General features: G+C 41.1%; 1 protein-coding gene across 5 annotated transcripts in view; it reads right to left on the bottom strand.

Annotated features, from left to right (window-relative positions):
* adcy2a (adenylate cyclase 2a) overlaps positions 1–12,978 on the bottom strand; it is a 31,482-nt gene extending 18,504 nt beyond the window's left edge. The window contains exons 1-3 of one of the 5 annotated variants that reach the window (XM_061775927.1): positions 12,374–12,978; positions 6,350–6,547; positions 729–890 (exon numbers count right to left, since the gene is read on the bottom strand). In XM_061775927.1, coding sequence (XP_061631911.1) covers positions 729–890; positions 6,350–6,547; positions 12,374–12,901 — 888 coding nt within the window. In that variant the 5' untranslated portion in view covers positions 12,902–12,978. The remainder of the gene's footprint in view (positions 1–728; positions 891–6,349; positions 6,548–12,373) is intronic. The other 4 variants (XM_061775925.1, XM_061775923.1, XM_061775926.1 and 1 more) reach the window with 4 other exon arrangements.
* Between the last annotated feature and the right edge of the window lie 8,770 nt (positions 12,979–21,748).

Genomic DNA, 21,748 nt, shown 5'->3' with positions numbered 1-21,748 from the left:
CGTCATATTGTACCCATCAAGGATTTGACTGCATCACCAATGAACACATACAACGCACGACAACGCTGAATTGTATTTTTCTATTTGCTAAATGGACTTCAATATGGACCTATTGTGAGGTTTTCCTTTCTTCAATTAAAAAAAGTAAAAGATACTGTATATCTGAAATAAACAAACAAAGTCCAATGAGAAAACATTTGATGTTACAGATTAAGATGATCTCAGTCGTCTTAGTATCAATTCAATGGGCCTGCAAAATGAAAATGTACCACGAATCACTGCAACTCCAGACTGGAAGTATTGCTATTCAACAATAGTCGAATAGTATGAGAATTGCAACACATAAATGAAACTAAATCAGGGTGGACGTTGAAATAAAATCCAATCATACAAATTTCATGACACTCTGAATGTTTCTTTAGAACACGCATCTGTTATCAAAATCGGTTTTAGTTTCAAGGTCGCCACTGGTTGTTTGCTACAACTAAAGTGTAAAGCGTGCGTGCAAATTTAAACATAGATAAATTAAATGACATATTTCAAGTTGCATCTGGAAAAAGAAAAGTACATGAAGTCATGTGACATACACTGTGTGGCCTTATCAAAAAAGGGACAAAAACAATATTTCCAGCCAGTGCCTACGTAAGCAAAAGTTGAATATTAAATGGGATAGAATGACTGCTGCCAATTAGTTAATTTTGTCACGCCTCCACGACTGTAAGCCTTACCTGCCATACCACAGGTTCCATGTGATCAGCCGTCGTAGCGAGGCAGACGCTCAACACGGCCGTGTGCGAGGCAGACGTGACAACGCTGGCGATGACGGCCTCCCGCATGGAGAACGGCAGCATCGTGTAAACCACGAAAACGATGAACAAAAAGAAGGACACCTGCGGAGAAGGATGTGTTCTTGTCAAACCCGCAAACAAATTCTGTTTGCTAAAACATCAAGGAAAAACAAACAAACAAAAAAAAAAACCTTAATTTGCTTGAAGGCATTGAAGACATTTCAAGACAATCACAGGGAAAAGTGAATGTTCACCGCAAAAACAACAATGGTATTTAGTGTCGCTAAATCAAAGAAGTACACGTTGAAAGAGTAATACAATGTTAACTTGAGCTTTTAACTTACTATTCAAACCTCATTCACCTTTTTACAAGGGAGGAAACAAATGAGATAAAAATGTTATTTTTTGCCCATCGTTTCTGGTGTATATATTATCTGAATAAAAATCCATGCTCCCCCCCAATGTGAGATGATCTCAGTGATACACAGCATATTATTACTCCAAGATGAACTCAGGCAGCTGTTTGTTGTTATTGCATTACCTTTTTCATCACCATATTCATTAATATGAACAGCTCTAACAGGAACATTGTTTAGCGCATCTTTACCCCGCATTGTGGTTCAACCTGAGGTGTTTCTTGTGTTACCACAACTCCTAACCCTGTTTTCCACAAACATCCCAGACCGCGTCTTGGCCGTTTGGAGCCCAAATAGCACCACGCGCGGCTCATCCTTACGCTCTGCCACAAGTAGCTCCCACCAACCAACGTTATGTTCCTGCCGAAGACGTACCAGACGTTACCGCTCCAATGTCTGAAGTATCGAAAGTATCGATATTGTGATTTGAGAACCGATTTTAGAGCATAAAGATCAGATGTACCAGACGTATTGATCTTATCACTAGTGGATATATGCGCCGCTCACGAGGAAAGGCGCAAGCTAATCTCGAATGGCTTGGACACCAAATGTGGATCGAGCTAAACGAGGCGAGAATTGAAAGGCAAACGTTAGTTCACAGGATCACTGGCAGAATTTGGTCGGAGAAATCCTCCGTGGTGTGGCATCAACAAGAAAATGAACACATTGGTATACGGCTATTTATATACTGTGGGCCAGTAAGCATGTTTCAGTGTTGTGCACAAGTTGACCCACATAAACACCAGTCGCCCTGAAGGCTTACCTAACCTCCCCTGACTGCAGGCTGCAGCAAAGGGGACAGTCAGCGCTTTTCCCTCAAACCTGGCACCTCCAATGGAGCTGGGGAGCGTGTCGCATTTTTACATTAGTGGAGCTCCCAACACACATTGCCCTGCTCTTTAATATTCCCTCCTGGTGCGTGTGTGAGAGAAAGACGTCAGTGTTCTCTCGGGCTGCAGCGAGGTGCCAGTTAACTTGTCTCCGGTTAACGGTTGCCGGTTTGATGGAGCGAGGAAAAGCGTTGGAGATGAACCTTTCTAACTAACCCAACTAGACATGTGACCATCCATACGGCCATTAGGGTCACGGGTGAGCTGGAGCCGACTTCGGCTGACTTTGGGTGAGAGGCGGGACTGCTCGCCAGCCAATCGCGAGCCGCATATAGTCAAACATTCACGATGTGTTGTTTGGTCTTCCGTGCATGTATGTTACTTGAATGCGTACATGAAGAAAACCCTCACAAGCGCAGCAAGAGCATACAAAACGGCATGTAGGAGGGCTTTAGATGAGATTTGAGGCAGAGGACGAAGAAATGTGACCCCTACCTCAGCAAACGTGACAGTCACAGACAATAAATGCACTTTTTTAATCTGTCATTCCATAATTCATGCGACATCTACCATATTTTGCCACCTCCATCGATATTCTTTACGCTGTAATCAAGGCAACAAAGACCTTCGAATTATAAATGATTTGCCTCCAGCACCACAAACAGGAATGGATGGCAAGATGATGAACCTGCAGGATGCTGCTCTTGTCAATTTAAGGATCTGACCATGGCGCGCAGTGCCATGACGACCACAACAACAGCAACAACAACGATAACAACAACAACAACAACAACAACATGACAACGCTTTCCACACATTGGAGTGAGTGACCAAACTGTCTCCCAATGGAAGCGTCCAGAAAAGTCAGCCACTCAGTAGACCCTTTCCCTTTTCAAACATCAAGAATATTACCATTGCTTCCTTGCATGATATTCTTCATTTGATAGAACGCGAGTGACAGCTCATCCATTTAGAATCAAGAAGCCGTGATTGGTAGGAAGAGGACACAGTATTTCTTTTCTGTCGTCTTGATTCCAGGTCAGCATTGTCTGTGGTGTGTTTTTGGAGAAAAGCAAATTCTAGAACTGATTCCAGGTTTTCAATCAAGCCTTTTTTTCCTTCTCCGATATAGCAGAAAAGCTTGAAACGCTCGAGTGGAAAAATATTAAAAAGAGCAGTGCAAGTCACTGTAATGTAGAAGCAAAAAAAACATACAGTCGAAGAAAAACTAACATTCAATTACCGTAAATGAAGAAATAAATGCTAAGTAGAACGTTCAAGCAAACAGATGCATTAACTCGCTTTGCAATGCATAAAAAAAGACATCTGGCCTCACAACACAATTTGTTTGTTATCCAAAATGTAAATCCGATGCCACTAACTGGTTCTCGAAAGTGGCAGATAATGGAAGGGATGGCAGGTTAAAGATCCCCGCCCGCTCACGGAATTGTGCGAATCTTCCTTCCAAACACATGAGGGCCCTCTCGCTGTCAATGATGTTGTTAAGGCTTTTTCAAGATCCAGGCAACAGCGCTGCATCCAGCCTGTGAATCAAATCCTCCATAATACCACGGCGGGTTCATAAAACAAATTACGGAGACGGAGTGTCCAATTACATCGAGCTTTCGGGCCGCAGTCTGTACGGGATCCGCTTTAAGGCTTGATTTACAATGCAAGCATGTGCGCGCTGCGTCAGTCAGAAAAGACACTTTAATTGCATACTGCATGCATTACACTAAAAACACACGTTATTAAGGTGCTTAGCTTGCACCTTCTCCAATCAATCTGGGCTATACTGCTTAATGGGGTGAATTTATGCAGCACTTGCACCTTCACAAAAGCTCAAGGCAGTGAAGCACTCACACGCACGCTTCCACAGTCACGACCGCGCGCCGTTCATACGAGCTCAACACAGAAGATGCAAAGAAACACCATCCTCGTTATTGTTTCCCTAATCTCCATTACTTGCGTCACCGCCCCTTCGCTGTTGCTGTTGTTGTTGTTGTTGTTGTTTTTTCAATTCCCAGCTTCCACACATTTCCAAAGAGAGATGTCTCCAAGTGTTGCGAGGGCTTGAGCTCTCCAAGTCACTGAGTTGACTCATCTTTGTTGATCCCACAAATGAAGTATTTTTTTCCTCATTCAATTCAATTCAAAGCCCAGTAACACGAGCGTAGTTGTGGTGTATTACAAGTCTGAAGGCGGACAATTTTTTCCCAACATCACAGTGACACTCACGCAACACTAGTGACATATTGGACTTTTTGGAGGGGTTAGGTGTGTCGCAAAGGACGTCTTGTCCTTGTATGTTGATGGAGAGCCGCACACTATTCCATTATCTTTGATTGTTGACATACAAACAAGGGTTGCAATATTTCTTTTGCCTGCTTAAGGCTCCCAGAGCCTTAAGCAGTTGTGGCCATCCACAACGTGTGTCGGGAATAATCGGGGGGAAAAAAGAACTTCGATCAGCCCATTTGTCTTGATTTTTTTTTTTTTTTTTTTTTTTTTTTTATTGTATTTTTTTTGTTTATGCTAAGAAGAAGAAGACAAAATGAAACAGTTTGGATGTATACACATGATTTCCTGCGTGAGGGACAGGGCAGGTGAAGGATGGAAAGGAGATGAGGGAGGGCCCAGGCGTTCCTCAGCGAAGGGGTAGAAGCTGGACCGCGCAGATAAGCCCGTCTCCCTAGCATTAGCAAAGAGAGCGGCCTTTGTCGGCAGTGGATAAGCATTCAATTGATTTGAGGTTGGGAAATGGAGACTGAAATGTATACAAACCCACCCTGGCAGACTGAAGACAGGAAAAGCAACTTTGAGCTTCTCTGTGCTGTTTCTCTGAACTGGCGGCTCACTGTACTGATAGGGCAGTTTGTTATCTCCCTCAATAAAATTCTTATTCTGACAGCAGACCACGTGTCTGTCATAAACTTGAGCAAAGCTGTGTGCCTGTGTTTTGAAAAAATATAGACTTTGAAGCTGAAACTTAACCTCAAATAAATCATCGAAAGCAAGATGCATTTGTTCGCTTATTTCAAGATGCTCCAAATGTAAGTGGAAAAAAGCATGTACGGTAATTAGCGAGCAATGGTGCTGAAGTCAGGTGCGTGAGTCAACAAGGTAATCTCGCCACATAAATGTTAATAAAGGTGCTCGCTGCACTCGGAGTGCACTGATGGCATAATGGCCTGATGTTGTCGGTGAGTGGAAGAAATGATGAATAGAATGACGTGCGAATCAGTGCGCACCTCAAAATGCTGCTTTGTCACAAATTCGTCCCCATCAGTGAGTGTTACTTGTACAAGCAAAACCATTCAACAGTTTCATCAAAACAACATCTTTCAGGGTGTGGATTTGATCCAGCTGCCACATCCAAATGCGTCGTAGCCACACAAAAAAACAATATAATTACATGCCATTAAAACCAATCTGTGATCAGAGCAGAATGCACCCAAAAATTAGCAGTGAAAGACCTTATCAATATTTTCAACATAGGTAGTCAAATAAAATAAGTAATATATATATATATATATATATATATATATCATATATACAACTCCCACCTCCTTTCCCCCCAATGCTGAAATAGTCACAAATTTATAGATAGTTATCACGTGTTGGTACTGCTCAACGTGTTGGAGGTCGACGCAACGCTTTTGTTCCGGGCCTAATTAAAAGTGTTTGAATAGAGACGTACGAGTGATAGCCACCGTCCAAAAATGCCAAAATAGTGTGCGGCGTTTGACTGCAACAGTGCGAGTGGGAGGGATACAAGTCTCATTTATCCTTTTCAAATCAGAAATTACAAGACCGAACAATTTGTCAAGAAAATGACGGCGATTGCGGCTTTCGTGCATCAGCGGAGAGTCGGCCAGATGCCCAATCCAAACATCCGTGTTTGTCCGGAACACTTCCTCGATATAGTTACAGAAGGTAAACAGTAGATAGTCTGCCATGTAAGAAACCGAGAGGGGGGTCGCCGTACTTTTATGTCAAACAATACATAGAGAAGAAGCGGGTTAAGAATATATGACCGAGACTTGTGAAGTTATGAAGTTAGTCTTGGAATACTGAGGTAGTGTGGATGAATTGAGAAGTAGCCTCACTTTTCTCAAACCTCTTCAGAAGAAGGCTTTTGGCAACCGACAATTCTCCCCGCAGGGAATTCAAAAGAATTCAAGGCACTTTCACGTTGGCCTCATTTTCAAACTCAGAAGCTATGTTTAGTTATTTATCCCATCTATGAATAAATCACAGAATGCTTCACATGCTTTGAAGTCAATTGACCACAAAATACTGTTCTCGGGCTTACCTGGTCCCACGGGCAGACGATCCCGCCGGAAAACATAAAAAGGTAACCCATAGCGACCAAGCAGGCCCAGATGACAAGGGAGAAAACCCGAAGAAGCTTCTTGAAAATGGATTCGATGCAGACCAAAACAAATACAGCCAGGAAGATGGCCAACGCTGTGGGCACTGTGATTACAAAGGCCACGTGGTCCTCAACGTTCTAGAATAGGAAAGACAAGAATTAGAAAAAGGAGACTGCAAAGGGCTCCAGCAGATTGCATCACAGAAACAGTGGCATTGCTCACGGAAGTGAAATCGAAATTAAGGCAATCAATGCAAACGTATTGTACTTCAAAGTTAAATATACCCATCGGTGGTACTTTGAGTAGAAATTGTTCCAAGGCTGTGCTTGCATTTACAGGGAGGCTCTGTTGTACAAGCCAAAAGTGCTATCAATATCATACTGAACATTGTTGTCGCTCGTATCTTTAAAAGTAAAGACAAAGGTAGCTTCACTCAACATTTCCCCATGCTTTAGGACTATAAACCGTCATTACAGCGTCCCCTGATATCGAACTGTGCAATGCACGCTATTGTGCTTCATATGGAACAAGTCGATATTATAACAACACAGTATTCACACCGTGATGGGTCAAAGATGCATCGGAAACACAAAGGTAAAGATGGATGGACATTGATGTAAGCTTTTGGAGAATGTCTCCAATTACAACAATCAAGAGGACGTTTCGGAGACGTAACGAAAACGGCATGTTAGAAGTGTGGAAAATGGACGCATCTCAAGGGGACAGCAGACAGCCAGACCGCTGGAAGCCTCTTTCTTCAATTTCCCCACTAAACCAACAAGCCGGCATGTGTGAGTCACCTAATAGCCTTTCGATGAAAAGAAGCGTTTCGCTGCTTTCATCTGATTTGCTCCGTGTAATCTACGTCGCCTCATAACATGGGAGAAAAGAACACAATCTGCCCAATATAAATGCCAAGGCTAAACAGATTGGAAAGAGATTTTGTTGTCATCCATATGAAATGAATTCACTTTCCAAGCGAAGTCACCAACTTTCATTTGTGATTTGACGAAGGACTTGCGTTGCTTTTTTTTAACACATTTCGAATGAAGTGACCTCGTCTTTTCACACGACTCGATGGACGTGGACGTGCTTGGGATGTCAGCAACTTTTGAGAAAATGGGAGCTTCTTCTACGGTCTAAGGTCTTGTGTGTCAAAAATGAAATGAATGATATATGAACGAACACTCTGATCGGTTAACAATTTCTCAAAGATTTATTAACAATGATTTAGCAAGGTAGGACGGGAAAATATCAATTTGCACTTTATTTCTATGAATAAAGAAAGTGTTTACATTTTCAAACGATCACTTCTACAACATTCCAAGGAAATCGCAATGTCCCAACACCAGTGTGCTATTTTTAGAACAGGCCTGGGGACGCTTTACCAGATCTAAGATTCAGGATCCGACTTAAAGAGCAAAGACAGATTTAAGAAATAAAAACAAGTTTACAAATAATTGAACAGTATAAATGTATGCCGTAAATTAGCCGTCTATATGGACTTTTTGGATTTTTGAATCTTTTTTTTTTTTTTTTTAACTGAAGGGATGTCAAGTAAGAACAGAAGTTAAACATACATCCATTATGGATTTGAAGCTGCTTTTCTTTGCTTTTCTTTCCTCAAATACACTTAGATCTGAAAGCTCTTATAAAAATTGCAGAACTTTATTTCAGGGTGGCAGCAAAAGGATGGCACAGTGGAACGAGACCCAGCCCATATGTGCCTCTTCTTCAAGGATTGTGACATTTAGCCGGATGTGCCACGTGTTTGCCGCATCTATAGGTAACGAAACAAAGAAACAAGTTTGGCTCCTTTTATCCTTTTATGCGTGTCGATGCCCACTTTCCATTTTCTGTTTGGACAGACACTCGTTTTGCTGACACAGCTGGACGTTGGCGATCCCGAGCGAGCTGTACACCACACACGATGACAAAGCTTTGGCCTGCGTTATTTAATGCCGCGTGAGTAAATCAAAGCTATATTGCAGGTTCAGAAATTAGGATTAAAAAAAAACAAAAAAACTCCAAAGTTAAATGCCACTGTGGTCATATTGTTCACAATTAGACCAACATATTTGAAAACAATATTTGCCTTATGAACAAAACTTTATAGTTTAAACCACCATTATGTTGCAATACAGTAAACGCCCCCACGATAAGTGAAAATCCACGATGTAGCAATACCTACAGAAATATGAAAAGAACATTTTTAATGATTATTTATTTATTTTTATTTTTTTTTACTTGAAATTGTTTTGGGGTCTCCAAACACACTTTTAAAACAATACATACATTTATGCACAGAATATATATATTGAGAGAGTGTGAGAACAATGGATAAAAAAGAAATGACAAAAATATCAAAATTAATAACACATACAGTACAAAAAATAACGTGTTTCCATCCAGGAGAGACTAGCTGTACTATATGGTACTGGTTCGGAAAAAAAAATTACAAAATAAATTAAAATCAAAAACTATAATTATATATATATATATATATATATATATTTATATATATATCTATATATATATTATAAGAATAATTTTTTAAAAACACAACAGAGGGACCGCAAAGCGTGAACCGCGATTTAGCGAGGTGACTGTACATCATTACGCCTCACAAAGATCTCAATTCAGCTCACATGGATTTAACTCTCTCTTTTTTTTTGTGGCTTCTTTGCGTCACTTAGCCAAAAGAAAATCAATAAGGGGCGTTAACAGAAAAACAATGGTAGAAGAGGACAAAACTTGGACTTATTGTATCTTTTGATTTTAAATGAAAGGTGTGTCATTCGTCATGCCAGCTAAGACATTAAAAACTGACTATTATATTGTTTCAAAATGTTAATATTAACATTGCTAACTTATTTTTTTTTTTACATGAGCATGACAGCTCATGTAAAATGTGGAAATGTGGCACTTTAAGGTTTTATGGTGGCAAAAATTAAATCACGGCAACATTATTTCTCCTGGAGGAACAGATTGCGTCCAACCTAAGAGGTTCCACTGCATCGTTAATATTTGAAATGCTGTCGCCACATATATATTTTCATCTTGCTGCTTTCCATCTGTTGCAAGACATTTTGCTTTTTCTTCCACCGCCCCGCCCCCACCTTCCCTCTGCCTTTCCCCCTTGTATGCTGCCAATGCAGTGGGACAGGAGAGGATGCGTGCGGTTGAAGAGAGAGTTTGTCTCGCCCAGAGCTGAGCTCCCAAACAGAACAGGATTTAGGTCAGCCAGCCCGCAGGAAGGGGGTTGGCGTTGGGATACAAATGAAAGAGAAACAGAAATAGGAGGAGGCGCAAGATGACAGCGGCCCAGAATGGAGAACAGAAAGAAATAGAGGAGGATGGAGAATGAAACGAGGCTGGAGCAAAAGGTCACGCCAATCCAGCACCGAGCCAGAGCAAAAAGGCAGGATGTCGAGCAGGAAGACTCCAGATGCTTGGGAACTCCTCAGCCCAGAAATCCATTGTGAGCACAATTGATTTGGGCTATATTTATTGAACAAATTGCAAATATGCAACATCCTTGTTAGCATTAAACCTTCCGCCTCGACTTCACTTCACAAAAGCCATAGCGTAGTAGTAAAAAAAAAAAAAAAAAAAAAAAAAAAAAAAAAAAAGGAACAAATATTAAACAGTGAGGAGTCTCCGTTAAAGGCATTCACTTGTGGGATGATTATGATATTGAACTAAAAGCATGTAGCACCCTTACTCTGCATCAAAAGATTTGGAAAACAAGAGTGTTATAAAAAGAATGATACAAATCAGGCATTAACAAAAACTTTGATGACGAAAGAGTTGGCTATGCTATCTGGACTTTTGCGACTTCCTTATAGGGACCCGTTATTCTGAAATACCTAGAGTATATTATGTATCAATAGCATCCTGTTTGTATTAGCTAAGTCTAATCTGTACTAAAATTTAGTTTTAGTTTTTAGTATTTATTATATTTCGTTTTTTTTAACTTCTTCCTACTTATGTACATTAGTATAGCAAAGGACAAAATATTCTTTGAGTTCAAATGTTGTTGTCTCTTCTTATCAGGAGGCAATTTGCTGACTAATCGGACAAGACGGCACGTGATGATGTTCAAGGTGGATGCGTATTATCGTGAATGGAAGTCGCTGATGTCAGCATCTGTTTGCATTGGCCAAACGATGCAAATCGTTTCCCCGTATTTGATTTCGTGTTTGGGTGTTTGTTATGTTTCGATATTATGCAAATCTGCAATATCCAGTGACTGTGAGGCTCTTTCACAGTGTATTAAAATAATCCTGCCACCAGAGCAGATTCATCAGGGAGAGACCACAAGAGGCCCTCGATTAGTAAAATAAGTTCAACGATGAGATTACACTTCGGTTAAAAGCACTCTGGTGCAAATAAGAAGACGTGTTATTCAACAGTTGAATAGAATCCCTCAAAATGTCGTTTTTTGGGTTTTTTTTTTTACATTTTTGCCTTGCTAAAACCAATCGGTCATTTGTTGAAGTTATTTCATGTCACTTCAGTGAATAACAGAATGTGCAAAAATGCCCCCCAAAAAAAGTAGTTTTATCTTTTAAGCAACTATCCTCCAATGAGACAAAATCGAGGTGAAAAGTCTGAAAACGTCTCAATGACAATAAACACGCCCTGAACTTCACAGTCGGTGAAAACAGACTTCCTAGCTTTCGACGGGATACTGTTTGCTTTTCTATTTCCCTGAGGGTCTTTGCTTCTTCCCTGCATTGAATTTGTCAGCCTCTCCGAGCGGAGATAACCGTGTCAAAATATTGAGAGCTCGAAATCACCTCCGCTTTCTGGAGTTTGGTCAAGCGTGAGCTCAAACAATAACTAAGCCCCTTATTCCCCCTCACTTTTACCTCACCCTCTCTTCACATTAGTGCTGCCACGTAGACCACATGCTAGGGATGTGTGCGTGCGTGCATGCGTGCGTGCGTAGACGTGTTGTAATCCCGTTGGCATGCATGTGTGTCTATACATTACGTGAGCGATTGGGAGGGTTTTTTGCGATTAAGCGTGTGCGTCACATACTTCTTGTGTGTCCCTACTGGTAACCTTTGTCTTGAAGTCGTTTTTTTTCTTCCTCAATTACACATAATGAGATTATGTCATTTAATTACAAAATGTATATAATTGTAATCCATTGCATTATTGGGAGAAAATGTGCCATTAAACTACAGTTGATTTTGGAAATTTCCATCATTACAATTTTAGCTCCATTGAGAAAAATTGTCACAAAAGCTCAGATTTTTTTGATTTTTTTTTCAAATCACTTCCTCCTTTGAAAGCAGACACTTGTGATTGGCTCTCCCTGGTCATGTGCCATGCTGCTGTAGTCTCAAACATGACATTTTTCCCAAATGTGACCTATAACCTTGTGGTGCACTCTATTAGGTTGTACGCTTTCGGACACATAAAAGAACTGTTTCGTCTTTATAATTATAATTATGGAGGTTGTTTTAATGGAACATTCACTTATGGGTTGTCATATGAAGCGATGTTGGCTAAATTGTTGACATTTGTCATTAGGTCGTCGTGGTATGGTATCATGTTTTCCACATGCTGTGCACATTTAACGCGGCAAACAAGTTTTTTTGTAATTATTTTTTACTTTTGAGTTTTTTTGTGTAAATTGCAACTATGTGGTTACATCCAAAATAATGATCTATGGCTTTTGTCCACTTTTCTTCGAGGAACAACATCCACGGCTCCTGTTGGTGCATTCATTAAAAATTCTGAAAAATAATCAAAACGTAATCAAATGTAATCAGTTATATTAGTTGGAGAAGAACTGAAATCGTTTAACTACTATTACATTTTCAGCAGAGTAAGCAACCGCACTGCACATTGATACTGTTGGCTTGAAAAGGGAAAAGGAATGTGATGACTTTACAGTCTGCGTATGTTTTTATGACATTTGCATAACGCGTGCTCGGCGTGGAACTTACCAGTCCCGATGCAAAGAACACAGTCAGCAGAGCCAAGCACGCTCCCATCACTATGAGCAGCAGGAACACAATCAGCGGATGCTGCTGGCTCATGCAGTAGTACGACTCGTACAACCAGTCCCGGGATCTGCTCCTCCCATGCTGACCTCCCTTCTTTCCCTCACCGGGCTCCCCATCCCGGTCCAGGAGGTAGCGCTTCCTCCTTATTGCCGCTTGCCACATGGATCTTGGAGCGGAAAAGGGAGAAGTGTCAGGGAAAGCAGAGGAGGCGGCGGTGATGTCTGAGGTGATAGTTTCCACTCCAGATGAGGGGCAGTTGCTGTGTTCTACTCTCCTCCTGCTGCTGCTGCTCCTCCTGGGGATCCTGGTGCGAGCGCTCCTGATGTCCTGCGGAACCTGGGGGGCCCGGCGGCCCCCCTCCCTTCTTAATTCCTTCAGGCGGATACAAGTGAAAGGCGGCTCTGAGTCAGAGGCACCGCGCGCCGGCCGGCGAGGTGGCAAGAACGCACCGAGGTTTGAGCGCAGCATCCTCCTCCGCCTCCTCCTGCCAACATGTTGGAGCGGGAAGTGAAAGGAGAGCTGAGACTGAGCGCTCTTTAGAGTCAGAGAGAGAAAGAGGGAGGGGAGGGGAGGGGAGGGGAGGGGAGCTATATGGGGGAGGGTAGGAAGTGGAATAAGGTGCAGGAGCAGAAAGGGGAGCAAAAGAACATTTCATGAGTATCTCTGTCAAAGTTGCTAATTTAGCAGATTGCAATGACATTTTTCGGAGGGGTGAAGCACGTTCGCATTTTGCAATCATCGGCAAATAGATGCATACCCGTCTTTTCAATTCTTCCAGTTTTCATATTGTACGCATTTCCCTTTCCCCCCTCAATTCATCATGCATACGGAAATCCTCAGCTTAATGCAAGGGGGGGTACTGAAGAAGTTGAACAATTTGCTGAGGATTTTTCACGACTGAACGATTGAGGTCTTCGCTGTACTAGGTTACAGCACATTTAGACAAATACTTTGTGGGCTTACAGAAGAGGCAATGCAATTTGCTCAATTCTCATTGTCCTTTTTTTGGATAAGAATATGACATATTCCAACATTTCCATCAATGTCTCTGGGAGCAATGCATGAAACTTCATCACAAGATTCAGTCTAAGTGGAGGACTGCGCAAAGTTGTTTGCCATTGCGTTTGTTTGTGAACCGGACAAGTGAAAAACTACTAGAAATTGGATTAGAAATATCAAAGATGAAGCTGCAGATGTAATTTGTTTTTTTTTTTTTTTTGCACTAATGTCAAAATTGTGATCCAAATTAGCAAATGTTCTGACCCGGCAGAAGTTCAAGTTGCGTAATTATTATTAATATGGCGGCAATTTCCAACAATTGTTTCAAGGCATTTAGAAGCACGCTCCTCAAATATGAAGAGACCAAGTCAACCCCACATGAGCGAGCACCCCGAACAGACCCGAGCGGGGGCCGCTCGTCTGCCTCAACTGGTTAAGATGAGGAAGTGAAGGGAGAAAGAAGAAGAGAGAAAGGAGTTGGCTTGCAGATGAGGAAACTGCAGCCACGCGGCTGCTGTATTTATTGACACACACACACACACACACAACGCAACTGAAAAAGAAGAACATACAACAACTGTCCAGCAGACCAAATGGAAACGGTGGCGTAGCGAAGAGCAAGCCACAAACCAGCAAGAAATTAAAAAGCCACATTTATTGATTGATTTATTTACTTAACATGCAATTAAGCTATTGTTGCACAGTGATTGATTGGCGACTCGCTTAAAAGTGGCACAACGGCAAGTTAAAACAAACACTACAACAAATAACTAAACAGCAGAAAATGAAAACTCACAACGGCAAGTGAAAAAAAACAGCAAATAGAAAAAGTGACTTGTTGTGATTAGTTATTTGATGTTGCGTTTTTCATTTGCTGTTGTGTTTAGTTATTTGTTGTTGTGATTAGGTTTTTTTTATTTGCTGATTTTTAGTTATTTGCTGTTGTTTTTTTAATTTTCTTTTTTAATTTTTTTTAAATTGTATTTGTTGTTGTTGTTTTTAATTTGTCATTACGTTTAGTGTTTTGCTGTTGTTTTGCACTTCAGGGCCACAGCACAGACATGCTAACCGCTACACAACTGTATTGCCTCTACAGTAGAGGACTCCCTCATTCTTCTGGGAGTCTTCACTGTTCACGTTGGGTAATGACAATGAAACTATAGAAGAACTTGAATGTAACTCGTTTACTGAGTATCGGAGTGGAAAGGAAGTCGGCGGTATCGAACATTACTACATGGAACGTCGCCGAGCAGCAATCAGAGTGAAGTCGGGCTGCAAGCTGACCAAAGTCCAATCAAATCTAGTAAGGAACTAAACTTGACTCTTGTTTTGTAGACAAGGACATTGATTTCTCTAACCATGTTTGTGCACTGAAGCGTGCTCTCCTAGTTTACGACTTAATAAAACTTTAATTCAAGAGCTTCACATAGCATATTGATTCCCTCAGTTTTTTGTCATCTACGCGCTCGCTCAGAACTGCGAATAGGGAATTATTTGTCCGACCTAAGCCTAAACAAAGTTTCTAAAGCTCTGACTTTGTGTTAACAATTATTATATAGTTTCCCTTGCGTTCATCAGCGAGAGGACAACGACTCTGTTTTATGAAACACAAATGAGCAACAATGAATCATCAATGGATCAAGGAATCTTTTGGCAATTTTTGGTGGTGCTGAAAACAAATATGAAATTACAACGCTGCCAGCTGCTCGTAATAGAAAAGTCTCACAGGATGATTGTTGACTGCTGAGTTGAATTAATTTGGGAATTACAGCGGGGTTCGTTCCCCTTCAGTTCTCAGGTGACAGGAAGGACAGAAGACAGAAAGTCGACAAGGAAGGTAAAGCGCTCGCCTTCATTCACACACGAAGACAAGCGGCAATGAAGCGGCTGGAAGATGTTGATGGAAGATGGGGTCAACTAAAGGTGAAGAAAACAAACGAGACTTCTCCCAACTTTTAAGTGCACACACCCCACATTTAGTGTATATGCATACACTCACCTTCGCAATGGCACGCACTTGTATTGATTTATTGCTATGCAGCAGGGGTATTCAACTACAGTAAATGTAAAGTTTGAGAACATTTCTTGAAGGTCCAGAAGATCATGATGTCTAACTTTTTCATTTCTGTGATATTGTGGTGACCCACAAGGAGGAGACATTCACTCGGTACGTGTCTTTTTGAGGGAAGGCCAGGTGATGAAAGAGTCAAAGGTAGTCGTTGGCTTCAAAGGGAGTGGTTGGCTGTTTGATGTAGAAACACACTGTATGTTGAGAGGAAAGTGACATGACTGGTTCTAGTCTCATCCTCTTGTTATTAACTGCATCTCCAAAATATAGTGGCCGAGACTATATCTATATCTGCATATTATCATTACCTCAATCAAATTAAATTAATTCAGTCCAATAAAAAAAAAATGTGGGCATTTTTTTTATTAGTCCTTTCTTTATCTCTCTCCCCTGCGAGGGATGGGTACAGAGTTCCACATTTTCATCATCTGAGGTGAGCCAGGTCGCCGCACTCCAGCGCCGTGTGTTGGAGTTAGTTTGTGAGAAATTGCGAATGTGTCATTTGCTTTAGTTCTGTTTTATTTAATTTATTTTTTTGCTCTTTTTCCTCTGACTTTGTTTTACAGGTGGAAAATATAATACATCCCACTGCCTGAGGAATCGTCCTTCCTCTACTTGGACCTAAAGAGGGAGAAGCTGTAATTTGCGTCATCTCCATTACAATTTTCTGCAAATCTGTTTACATACATATATAAATGTTTTTTTTTTTTTTTTAAATCATGACTTTAGTGTTACATCCACAAACACATTGTTCAAAAGATCATTGATCGATGGCTGCTTCCTCTTCATTATATAGGAGACATTAAGCACGCTGCTGTGATAGGCACTTCAAAGGTCTAGCATGCTAGTTTCCTTGGAAACCTGTTTATATCGCTTATACCGGGTGATTGAAAAGTAACTCCCAATTTTTAAGTACTTGTCATTTATTTCTGAACATGAGAAAAAAAGTGTATTGCATGGAGTTTTATTTCAAATTGGATATGGGCGCCAGCATTAGCCAGCAGTTTCTCAAGCCGCCTTGCCTGGGAACCGATGAACCGACATAACTTCTCATATTTGTCCTTCAAGTTCTTCCAAAGTTGTTGGTTTGGTAGAATAGACTTGCTCCCTACATCATGGAACATGCACAAAAGAATTGGACAAACATATTACAACATATGAATAAATGATCAGTATTTTAAAATAGGGAGTTACTTTTCAATCATCCTGTATATAAAACCACCTACATGGACAGGAAACTTGAGTCAGGCCAATACAGTGTTTTGAACCAGAGGCCCTATACAGTGAGAATGTTTTTATGGCCGACCTTTATGTTTGTGAAGCTCCAAAGGGCATAGCCTGCAATAGTCCATTTTTGCAAGATTCACTTCAAAAATGGCTACGGCCACTAGAATTCCAGACAACAACACATTTTCACCCCAAATCAATTATTATGACAGATGTGGACAGACAAACTGAAATACTGCATTTAGAAGTTACAGTCATACCTTGCCACGTTATATGTGTGGAATATGAAGTACAGCAGCTGTGGGCCCCAGCACTAAACGATATACGTGAGACAGCCACTCTTGTTTATTACAACGATCCAACGTCATTGGCTTCTAGAATGAAATTAAATGCACGATAGTGTGAAATAAAGGCGGCTTGGGGACTGTATTTCACCTTGACAACTGAGCTGAACACAGCCCGCACCGATGGGCTACTGGGGGAGAGAGGGACAAGTAAATTGACGCAGAATTATTCATTTTCCCGGGCGAAGATTCGCATACCCATCAAACAACACTGCAAAGTTTTCAGGAGAGCAGTGACTAACTTTTAATTGGATAATTTTCCTACTGCACTTCGTTCATGACCAGGAAACAGATGCGAAGATAAAAAGATACAAAGCAGCATCAAAAGGTGTCTTTTAACGCTTAAAGAATCGTTACGGCAGCGGCGTGAGCGATGGCGACAGCTGTCATCGTGCGTTAGAGGCCAATCTGCGGTAGCAGTGGCGTAGCGTGGGGTTGCCAGCATCTGCGACGGCTCAACTATTTCAACCTAAACTGTCAACCAGTACTAAACCATTTTTTTTTTTTTACCTGACAGCTCTTGCGCCAATGTAAGTAAAACACTATTGCTACAATTGGGATACGTTCCGTTTGCACCAGAACAACTCACAATGAAAATATATTATTTAATGTTTAGCAAATAAAGACCAGGTTTATGCTGACTGAACTAATAAGTGTTAAATAAAACAAGAATTAAAAAAAATCAATCGCAGGTGTTGTGCCCAGAGTCAAAGCCTGACAACAAAGGCTAACAGAAAGACTCGTAAAACATTAGACATTGTTATGACTGGATTTGCTGACCATGTTAATGTGACAGCTCAAACAGATCCCACAATGCCTTTCTTCTTGGCCTTTTGACCCCTAGGGTCACTGTACCTCAAAGCTCTTGTTCGGGGGCCATGAGGCGCTCGTGTGTTCTCTTACCAAATATTTTACTAAAAGTTAAATTCATTCAAACTAATTACACTCAAGTGGAATCATTTGAGTCTTATCTTGGCCCTTGAAAGTGCAACTAACATCATCCATTTAGAAATGTACTGCAACTAAGCCGCTGCTCAGCCAGATCAACTCGGCGAACGAAGGACAGCGACGGCGAACCCAGTTGACGAGTCTCTTTGTCATAAACAGCGTCGAGTGGCTTCAGACTCATGTTGATGATGTAACTTGCTCGGTTCGTTGTCAGCTGTGGCCGGGTGTGTCGCTTTTTTATGCAAGGTGTAAAAGGTCAAGTGCTGGAGCGCCACCCGGCGTCTGTCTGTGCGCGTGCTCGATGGAAATGGTGAGCGCTAACTGAGACAAGAATGCTAACGAGTGACTGTACTACAAACAAAGGAGTGACGGGCAACTACAGTACATGAATGACATTGCAGCAGTTATTGCAATGCATTCTTGAACGTGTAATACTGGCGATGTGTGCATTCTCTAGTAACTGGCCATTGAAAACGGCTATATTGAATATTTTTGGGTCAAAATCGTCAAACGTGTATTGCTCTTTGTCTGCTTTTTAGGATTAAAAGCCGAGCTCGTTCTGCTCGACACTCCAGATCCTCGCCTGCAGAACAGGGAGCTCTGTCGGTTATTCGAGGGCAAAATTCAACGATAGCTTGATCTCAGCGCTAATCAACTTTGTCCCTCCACTTCAGCGATGAGGGAGCGTCTGCGGAGCCAACATTAATGCTGGCGTGCACGCAACATCCGCACTGTCGCTCTCTCACCCGGTACCGCTTTGTCTCACTCAAAGCTCGACTGGCTCTAAAATGGGTCCAAATAAAGTCATTTTCACATACTGCGGTACAACGGTATACTACTATGCGCTCCAGACTTCAGGTTGTAATTGACTGCAAAGGATTTGCAACCAAGTAATAAAAAGTGAAAGTTTGATTTATGATTGTTAATTTGTCCCATTACTTTTGGTCCCTTAAAAAGTGGGAAGCATTTCTACAGACTGCTGTCATTCCCCCACTGTTCAGCTGATTTGGATGCACAGTAAATGCCCTCAAATTACAGCAGAAAGTCCGCAGTTAAGGCATATCTTTTTCGTGTCATTTCATATCCATCGTGGACGTGTTTACAGCCCAAAAAGATGACCATTGAGTCAATGTCCCAATATTTATAGACCTTACTGTTGTGCATATATACACAGTATATACATATTGTATATATTGCACATGACAACCTTGCCCGCCGCCCAGATCGTGAGAACGTTTGTCACAACAGTCATTTTAAAAAGGTTACACAACAGATAAAACATGAGATTCTGCTAGCGGGGTTGCGCAAATAATTAAAAAGAGTGTCCATTAATGCTTAAAGTTTAATCAATGATGACTGATTTTAAGGAAACAAACAAAAACAAAAAAACATTATACAAGTACATACTGTGTAGAGTAGTCAGACGCAATCACCCAGCAACAAGCGGATTTATTTTTGTTGCTTGTTGAAGGCCACGCCTCAAAGCTGTGTCTCATCATGCACTGTTTGTCAACACACTTATTTCATTCATTATCTCTGATTGGCAGATGGATTCGCTTAAGCGCTTCCCTCTATCAAGCCACGAGAGGCAAAAAGCAAATACGGAAGCAATTAGAGATGGTTTGCGCCACTCAACTTGAATGGTTTCAAGTAAAATGGTTCAAGGGGGAAAAAAAAAAAAAAAAAAAAAAAAAAAAAAAGATTTTATTAAGCATTAGAATCTACTACTGCCTATGGGTCATTAGCGATGTTATTACACGAGACGGGCAGAGATGGCTATTTTCCAAGATGGAATATACAGTACAAAGCATCAACAGTAGGCAGGTGATCTATAATGGGAACGCTGTGGAGTATTAATGTAGGTTTTTGCCTTTGTGCATATGCAGTATTTCAGCCAACCACTATATATAAATGACAACATGCAAACATCAGATTTTCACCTTTCAGAATTGTCTTTTTTTTTTTTTACCAAGTACTAATTTTCATTTCCGGGATAGAATTCACAATCTGTTTAACTGAGAAAGGAGGCAATGATTGATTATTTATTAAGGTGGCCCGCATTATGAAGAGACCTTTAGGCAAATAAAACCACATTTTTGTCACAAAATCATTTGGGCCGTTATTTTAATAAGGTGAGAATATATATGCATCCACTTTCTGTACTGCTTTAGCCTCACAAGGGTCGCGGGCATGCTGGACCCTGAACTGGTCACCAGCCAATCGCAGGGCACAAACAAGCAGTCATATACACTCCACTCTTCTAATTCTTTTTTTTTTTTTTTTTTTTTTTTTTTTTTAACAAAATGATATTACTTAGCTTTGCTCAACACTTTCAAAAATGATTCTGTTTATTTATGTTTCTCCAGCGGGTGCAGTTCATATCTGCATGCATCACACTGCATCTCTCGCAGAAACAGAGTCAACAAAAACACCCGCCACAGGAGTTACTGGGGAGACGCAAGCTGTGGAATCCGTCATTGCATTGGAAAACCTGGCATTATCGCAGTATTTACTGATATTCTATACACTGTAGAGTAAAATATATGGCAACGAAAACAAGAACAAGCTCGACATCTGTAAGTGTGACTTGCACACACAACGTCCCATTGTGGGTGGCTTGAAGTCCTAAATAGCTTAATGATAGAACTGTGTCTTGAAAGCACAACCAACACAGCCCGTCGATCATTTCCACTGCGGGGCCTTTGAACACAGCACTTGTTGGGAGAACAACAAGCACACGTAAAGCCTGTCGCCATTTCTTGTTGACAAACAGAATTTCGCCAGAGCTGCTCGCTCATGACATTGATGCAACAACACAGCCTACATGAGAAAAGAAATAAATGAACCCGAGACAACCTGACAATCTGTCCTCTCATCTTAATGTGGCCTCAAAACATTTAGCTTGGAGTCAAAGTGAGCAGGCTGTGTCGGCCCCTCATTCTTTAAGACGTGATTAAAAAAAAGAAAAATCAGTTTCGAAGTTTCAATTAGAATGATTATTTGTGTGGCCAAGTGGCAGGAGTGGTTGAAATGTACAGTATCGTATCCTTGTAGAAGCAGAAACAACCATTTAAGTACATAGAACCAATGAACTTGCAGTGAAGTACTCATTCGCTCTTGATAGCAGCAGCAGTCATGATTGAAGTCTCCCTTGTCCTGACATTCTCATTTGAACAACATTAATTACATCCACATAATGATTAATGCCACAGCATGTCTCTTACAGCTGATATGTCTGCGACATTGCAACACATTTACGATCTTTAATTGGTCCACGGTATACTGATCTATCATTGTGAAACCTTTTTCTCTCTACTGTATTGTTGTATGCATAACAATAATTATTTCAGGGCACACATATACAGACAAATACTCACACTAAAATTCAGACTTAAAGGCAATTCAGAGTTAAATTTAACCAAACATTTGAAGGTGGGAGAAAACTGCAGAAAACGACATGCAAACACTTTCCAGAATGCAGAAACTTTACAGAGAAAGGTCTGAGCTGAACTCAGAAACTCTGTGACGTAGATGTGCTAGCCACATGCTTCAGCTCGGCTCGTAACATTTAATATTTCGAAAAGCGATAGTCTCGCACTGTGACTCCACTGGAGGTTTATTGCTGTAAACCAGTCAAACTTTCCCTAAGCAGCAATGTGTCAGCTCATTTGGGTCAGGAGAGTAAAATGGGTCTAATGTGTACTCTATTCTTCATTGGGATCAAATCCA

The sequence above is a fragment of the Phyllopteryx taeniolatus genome, chromosome 6 (genome assembly GCF_024500385.1).
Source record: "Phyllopteryx taeniolatus isolate TA_2022b chromosome 6, UOR_Ptae_1.2, whole genome shotgun sequence".
NCBI classification, from domain to species: domain Eukaryota; kingdom Metazoa; phylum Chordata; class Actinopteri; order Syngnathiformes; family Syngnathidae; genus Phyllopteryx; species Phyllopteryx taeniolatus.
The sequence above is the reverse complement of the archived record's forward strand: the minus strand, read 5'-3'. Positions and strand labels throughout refer to the sequence as shown.